Source organism: Coregonus lavaretus (genome assembly GCF_964263955.1).
Source record: "Coregonus lavaretus genome assembly, chromosome: 25".
NCBI classification, from domain to species: domain Eukaryota; kingdom Metazoa; phylum Chordata; class Actinopteri; order Salmoniformes; family Salmonidae; genus Coregonus; species Coregonus lavaretus.
The window spans coordinates 3,674,946-3,682,999 of NC_140012.1; the positions used below are offsets into that span (position 1 = coordinate 3,674,946).

Below are 8,054 nucleotides of genomic sequence, written 5' to 3' on the forward strand. Positions count from 1 at the left end.
AAACTTTCCTCATCCAAACTCTCATTTATGCCCTATGTAGAATTCAATGAAATTCAACATCGGGTTTTCAGGCTATCAAGACACTAACTGATCCTCACTGTGGTTTGACTTCACTGGGAATGTTGTTGTTACCATGCATGCAAACTCATGAGAGAAGAGAGATCATTTTCATCATGATGAATTGTGGAAAGGAAACACAAGTCAAATACAGTTAATTTGAATTTGATGCTTCTGAAATTAGCCAGTGGCATGACATTTGAATAAATGAAAATCACCTTTCTTGTCAGGGCACTCTCAAGCCAGGCTTGTTCAGGGTCTAGTTTGTGATGTGTTGCTAAGCAACACTTTCTCTGTGATGAAGAGTAGAGCCCTTTGTGTCCTTCTTGTGTAACTGCATGTGAGGAAAATACCATCTCTGTTTATGGTTGCAACATTTTTCATGGTGTAGATCAGATGCATGAGACAAAACCCCACCATTTTTATAATGATCATTTATTTTGTATAACTGAAGTCACTGAACAAAATTATTTCTATGACTAGGCAAAATTGTGAGCATTATTTAGCACATTGACATATCCTCACACTGCATTTAAATGCTTTACTAACGCAAATGGTTGCGGTACCTTACGACCAACAAGCAAAACATATTGCAACGCTAATTCTGACTATAACCACTGCCACTAATTACTTATAACCACTGCCACTAACAGACATGCAGTTCACAAAATCAGAAGTAGTCTATTTGTGTGAAATGCAAGCTTGTCAATGAGTCAAAAACCAATTGAATTCCTTAATCTGATTGCCTGTAGCCTATAAGGCCTTATAACAAGGGCACACATTTTACAGATAAATATTTTCTACATATATCTACATTTAGAAACCAAAAGAGTGACGTTTTATAAAACAACTAAATAAACATTGAAACAAATGGAGGTCATTTAAAAACATCAAACGGAATCAGACACACAAAAACATGAGCGCTCATGTATGCATGTATGCACGCTGCGATGTGCGCACACACACACTTAACAAAAAAAGAATGACAAAAAGAGATGACAGAAAAGAGGCAAGCAAACCAAGAGGTCTTAACAATACTGAAAGACATACCAAAACATTTTGAATGATCCAAGGATATTAAGGAAATCATTAACGAGGTGGGACCTTCAGAGCTGCATCCACTTCCTCCTCTGGGCAGAGGACATGCCACTGGGCAACTGGACGTCTGGGATTAGCCAACATTTCCGACCAATGTTTAAGACCAACTCCTGTGGCACCGTAACCCATGAAGGTCTTGCCGATTGCGTCGTTACTCCCAAGCTTGTCATAGTCATACACTGTTATGACGACCTGCACTTTCTGAATAAGAAACACAGAAGATACATTACAACACTTTAATAAGCTACTATACTTTCAGAATACTGACTGGGTACTCTAAATGTAGATTGATGAAGCAAAAATGTAATACCTGGATCTGCTCGAAGGGAATCTCAAAGCTGAAGCTCTCATTGAAGTAAGGATTGAGTGTGTTCTTCTTGACAGTTGTCTTTTTCTTCTTGATTCGTTTCCCATTGTGCTGCAGAACAATCTTCACAAATGGATCTGAGGGAAGGATGAAAAAGAAGGGCATAAGCCAATTAATTAGTCAACGTTTTTTGGTAGACCTTGATCAGACAAAGGTGCATGCAGGACAGCTGGCAGATGCATGAGGAGCGATTTTAAAACACATAAAATCTCTGCAATGGAGGAATCTGTAATCATGTAAACTGAAAACGTTGCTGATATGTTGCTGATATGTTTGCGAGAGGCAGCACAACTTCAGAGGAAGTATGAGAAAAGACACCTATTTGTTGCTAGATTTAGAATCACCTGATAAGCCACCAACATCCATCTTCTTTAGGTTCTTGGCCTCCATGATGTTGATAGTAAGTTTGCCAGCAGTGGGTACATAGCGTAAAGAAATGCAGACATCACCCAGTTTCTCTGCCTGAGAGACGCACATAACAACAACATGGTGTTAAACCACCAGCCAGAAACTGATCAAATAAGACATTAGGAAATATTATATCATGTTGTGATGTGATCTATCCACCATGCGAAGGGGGGTGACTGGACGGATGACCAAAGAGATAGTAATACCACAGTACATCATACCTCTTCTTTTTCACTGTTCTCCAGGTCCCTCCAACATTGCATTGGTTGTCCCAGATCCACACTGTTCATGGGGATCTTTATCTCCCCAATCACATCATGCTTGGAGAAACGGTCAAAGTCGAAGACCTGCAACACCAGGATCTTCCCTCCCAACTCTGTGTACGGGATATTGGAGGAGAGGCAGAGGCATTAGTCACAAGTGCATGTCTGGCTGACTGGTGCTCCTCGACAGAGAGATTTATGTAATACGTTGTTTGCTCTAGGTTAGAGTTATTAAAAACCAACATTGGTTAGTGCGGTTCTTAATTGGTAGATCAATGACAGGTGGTTTGTCGGAATTGATCAAAAACAGTTCTATGTAAAACTTATCATGCCAACATATAAACATAACTTACAAATCCAGAAAAACAAAGCGAACAAACAAAAACATATATTGACTGGTGACAAGTAAAAATGCATTCTTAATTCTGCATTTTTAAAGTTGTTCGGGGATACCTTGAAGGACGGCAATCAGAGAACGAGAGACAAACTACGGAGGGAAGCACGGACATGGGCTTGACTTCTGCCCACGTGAACTCAGAGACCAACAAGTGATACATCATCAACAACCTGGAACACCAACACAAGCTGCTACAGAGACAGAAAAAAAAACAGACACAGACATATAAGACAAACAAAATAACAAAGCCACAAGGTCAATCATGACGTAAACCTTGAATATGAAGGTCTCGTTGAAAACCGGGCACAGATTCTTGCGCTGGACCTTAGTTTCATGCTTCTTCTTTTTGTCTGGGAGCAGGTAGACTTTGACATAGGGGTCCGAGGTACCCCCCATATCCATGGCAGCCAGATCCTGAGCCTGGAGGATACCCACTATGAGCTTCGGAGAGAGAAGACCAAGAAGAGGAATCAGGATCATCAGTTCAATAATAAATCACCCAGATGTTCAAGACATTTCTCCCAGAAAGTCTCAGTTTCAGACATGGTTGATATTAACGTCACACACATTATTGAATGTACAGGTAACTGCCAAAATGATGGAAACACTTCAGTAAATGAGGGATAAAAAATGTATTGAAAGCAGGTTCTTCCACACAGGTGTGGTTCCTGAGTTAATTAAGCAATTATTTTGGCCATTATTTTGGCTACCATGGCTATGCCTCCATAGGATGACAATGCCCCCATCAACAGGGCACGAGTGGTCACTGAATGGTTTGATGAGCATGGCCGTCTCAGTCACCAGATGTCAACCCAATTGAACACTTATGGGAGATTCTGGAGCAGCGCCTGAGACAGCGTTTTCCACCACCACCATCAACAAAACATCAAATTATGTAATTTCTCATGGAAGAATGGTGTCGCATCCCTCCAATAGAGTTCCAGGCACTTGTAGAATCTATGACAAGGTGCATTGAAGCTGTTCTGGCTCGTGGTGGCCCAACACCCTATTAAGACACTTTATGTTGGTGTTTCCTTTATTTTGGCAGATACCTGTATATAGCTAATATTGTCACTCACACCAGTACATTTACATTTTACATTTTAGTCATTTAGCAGACGCTCTTATCCAGAGCGACTTACAGGAGCAATTAGGGTTAAGTGCCTTGCTCAAGGGCACATCGACAGATTTTTCACCTAGTCGGCTCGGGGATTAAAACCAGCGACCTTTCGGTTACTGGCACAACGCTCTTACCCACTAAGCTACCTGCCGCCTTAATCACTAAGTGTATGTACTGATTGTAAGTTGCTCTTACATGTACTGTGTTGTCATACATGAGGCACTGTGTTTTGCGCAGTCATGTGAAACGGCACGATTTTATCCCGCCTTATCCAGAAATTAGAATTACACCAAAAATGAAAGCAATTGTCTGAGGATGGTCCTGGACCATCTGACATGAAAAGAAAAGAGGACAGTTTGATGAAAAAGCTTTAAATAATGGTTCAAATCCAGGTCATGTGACATGATTTTGCAAAACACAGGGCCCTAGTCATGCAGTATTACATTTTGTGCCAGAGGGGCCTCTTTTGACAAAGTATTGTACCACACAACAAAAAGACAGCACTTACCTGGGCATCTGTGAAGTTGTAGTCCAAGGAGAACTCCAGCTTTCCCAGCTTCTCCTGTTCCTTCTCCACTCCTTCCCCTTCTTTCTTACCTTTCTCTTCCTGCGCAGACACATATTTTCTGTTTTTGAGTGATACTGCATGGCACTTCCTATATTCGTCATATTCATGGGAAATATGTGCATCTAATCTCTTCATATCTTTCCCTTTTGTCTATCTTACCTTATCGCCACCCTCTCCTCCCCCTTCGTCGTCTGCCTTCCTCCGACGGCCAGCCTTCCTCTCCCTCACTTTCTTCGTTTTTTTCTTTTTTCCAAAGCATTTTTTGAAGAGGCAGAAAGTGCAGCATCCCACTAACACCAACACCACTACGACGATGGCCCCAACTGCCCACATAGGGACTAAAAAAGAAAGAGGTAACAACACAATTAACATCTAAAGACATACTTAACATATGAGAAACTGTACAAAGATACTTGAAACAGTGAGGGAGGCAGAAAATATACCAGGACAAGTTTTAAACCATCTATAAGTGTGTATCACATCTGAATAAGGTTTCTTAATGACGGCGAAAAACTAATCTTAAAGGAAAACGATGACAGACATAATTGCTAGACTTTGATGGGGTTGTTATGTCACAATGTACACAGGAGAAGGGAGGCTAGGGGGCGATAAATCTACCAGTACAGTTGCAGTCAAATATATTGGCACCCTTGCACGATTCACTATTTCTTCTAAAATAAGTTGAAATTGAATAAAACCTTTGATGTTCACATGTGTATTTGTTTGATTTACAACTGCACAGGACCAACATCTAAACTGAAATTGAGATTTTTCACTTTTATGTGAGGCAAATAATTCTTGTTAACTGTGTAATTTATTTCACCTGTGGTAAATTGCAGGTGCCTTCAGGATCAAAATAGCCATTCAACGTGTTTTAAAAAGAAAAACAGAACATTCTGCTCCATTGCACTCCATTGTAAAGTGCAAGGGTGCCAAAACAGTGCCTTCAGAAAGTTTTCACATTTTGTTGTGTTACAGCCTGAATTTAAGATGGATTGAATTGAGATTTTTGATCACAGGCCTACACACAATACCCATAATGTCAAAGTGGAATTATGTTTTTTGAAATGTTTACAAATTAATCCAAAATGAAATGCTGAAATGTCTTGAGTCAATAAGTGCACAACCTATGGCAAGCCTAGAGTATAGGAGTAAAAATGTGCTTAACAAGTCACATAATATGTTGCAAGGACTCACTCTGTGTGCAATAATGGTGTTTAACATGGTTTTTGACTGACTACCTCATCTCTCTACCCCACACATACAATTATCTGTAAGGTCCCTCAGTCGAGCAGTGAATTTCAAAAACAGATTCAACAAGGGAGGTTTTCCAATGCCTCGCAAAGAACGGCACCTATTGGTAGATTGGTCAAAATAAGAAACGCAGACACTGAATATCTCTTTGTGCATGGTGAAGTTATTAACTACACTCTGGATGGTGTCTCTGTCACACCAGCCTTCGCTTTGGCACCCCCTCCTGTCCAGCTCAGGCGTTGGGCGTCGTCGGCCTTCTAGCTGCTGCCGAACCTGCTGCTGGCAAACGCCCTTCACTCATCAACCCCGGACTTGTCTCGTCATCATTACACACACCTGGTTCCAATCCCCACTCTATCACTGTATATATACTCCCTCTGTCATTTGTCTTTGTCGGACGTTGTACATGGTGCTTACATTTTCCTGAGTACTTTCTATTTTGCACTGTGGGTTTCGTCCCGCTTTAAGCTATGGTGCTTTAATAAATTCAGTAGTTCTAAATCTGCGACTGCCTCCTGCCTACTCCTCTCAACAAAGCACTAAATTAATTAACTTTTTGTCCTGAATACAAAGTATTATGTTTGGGGCAAATCCAATACAACACATTACTGGCCAAATCTACACTGGAGTTTCTTACCAAGAAGACAGTGAATGTTCCTGAGTGGCCAAGTTACAGTTTTCACTTAAATCGTCTTGAAAAGCTATGGCAAGACTTGAAAATGGTTGTCTAGCAATGATCAACAACCAATTTGACAGAGCTTGAAGAATTCTGAAAAGAATAATGGGCAAATATTGTACAATCCAGGTGTGGTGTGCAAAGCTCTTAGAGACTTACCCAGAAAGACTCACAGCTGTAATCGCTCCAAAAGTGATTCTGACATGTATTGAGATATTTCTGTATTTCATTTTCAATACATTTGCAAACATTTCTAAAAACATGTTTTTACTTTGTCATTAGTTGGGTGAGAGAAAAAAAAATGATTTAATCCATTTTGAGTTCAGGCTGTAACACAACAAATGTGGAATATGTCAAGGGGTATGAATACTTTCTGAAGGCACTGTATATTTGACCGCAGCTGTAGATATATTCACAGTAAATGCACATGAGTCTTACTCATTTGAATAAGTCCTGTGAGACAAGAGGAATGACAAAATGGAGATGAAGGGAGATTATGAAGTGACATGATATACCCTGTGTAACACCTACACATTATAATGGTGAAATCCCATAAAAAATAGTGTTCCATTACATAGCTCTAACATCTGTCATGGTTATATGTATGGTCCCATAACTCTCGTTCTATTTTTGTCACCAATTCTCACTCAGTCCCTCCACCCAAAAAACACTGGCGTCAAAAGTACATGCAACTATTAAATTGATGCATCCGGATCAGGAAACATGTGACTATTAAACACTCTGAATCTGATTTCAACCTTACACGATAGTTTCAGAGATTACATAACATTTTGGAAAACAGCATCTGGTAGTCCCCAGTCTTGCCCAATTCCTTCTACATGCCAGGAACTACTTACTTGGCAGATGGCCAATCTCGTTCATGAACTTATTCTTCATGTGGTCATAGTTGTGGTGGCCGGGGTGGTGTGCTGGAGGGATGTGGGTAGCTGGCTCCTCTGCTTGTTCTGTCCCTTTCTCATGTTCCTGTTTATGTTCTGCCGGCTGCGTAGCCCGACGGGCCCGGAACCGCAAACTGGCCATCCTCATCTCAGCTGACAAATAGCAGGAACAGGGCAAGGAGGCATAGGATTAGTTGGCCCCAATCAAAATATAATTTGTTGTGTCATATTTATATAATTGTATGGATAGTTTATAACATTCACCCTTCTAGTTGCAGTGTGTGAATTTAATAATAATAAATAATAATACGCCATTTAGCAATTTAAGTAGGCTATACATACACACTCACTGTATGTATAATCCATATGTATGGGTGAGCGTCACCTCCTTCATACAGCACCGGACAACTCTAAACCAGATGCTCAACATGGCTGACCCTAATCCCTCTGTGACTCTCATTCTCTCATCGCACCCCTCCCCATAACCCACCATGTTTCCCCCCTCTCACTCCCTCCTCTTTCTTTCTCTCTTTTTCCCCATTTATCTATTCATCTCTCTCTGCTGACAGGTAAATACTACAATATTAATCCAAAATCTCAGACCCAGACCTCTGAAGCTTATGTAAGAGGTGGTTTACCCCCTCGCATTCCCCGCCCACCCAAGACCCTCTCCCAGCATCTCCCACCCTCTCTCTCATAGCTGGTGCTGCTTTCAGGATTAATAGCTCTACGTCTAGTAATTTCAGAGGATAATGTCCAGTGAAATGTACTGTGAAGGGAAAGCTCAATCATAAGCTTTACTTAACATTTCATTGGCTTGTCCGTCCTCCTGCCTTACATTGTTGCCTATTTTCAGTCAATCTTTAAAATGCAATAGATGCATCGAGCTAGCACTTCCCCATGAAAATATATTATAATAGACATTTGAGGAAGATAAAAAAAGATCT

The 8,054-nt window shown here is 40.7% G+C and overlaps 1 protein-coding gene across 1 annotated transcript; it reads right to left on the reverse strand.

Annotated features, from left to right (window-relative positions):
- Nucleotides 1–1,146: 1,146 nt before the first annotated feature.
- On the reverse strand, nt 1,147–7,255 carry LOC311101093 (synaptotagmin-2-like; the record flags this gene model as incomplete). Its single annotated transcript, XM_084142149.1, has 8 exons — nt 1,147–1,356; nt 1,466–1,599; nt 1,867–1,984; nt 2,152–2,319; nt 2,864–3,031; nt 4,219–4,317; nt 4,438–4,616; nt 7,066–7,255. 8 exons carry the CDS (start codon nt 7,253–7,255, stop codon nt 1,147–1,149), a joined length of 1,266 nt encoding a protein of 421 aa, XP_083998275.1.
- Nucleotides 7,256–8,054: the final 799 nt, after the last annotated feature.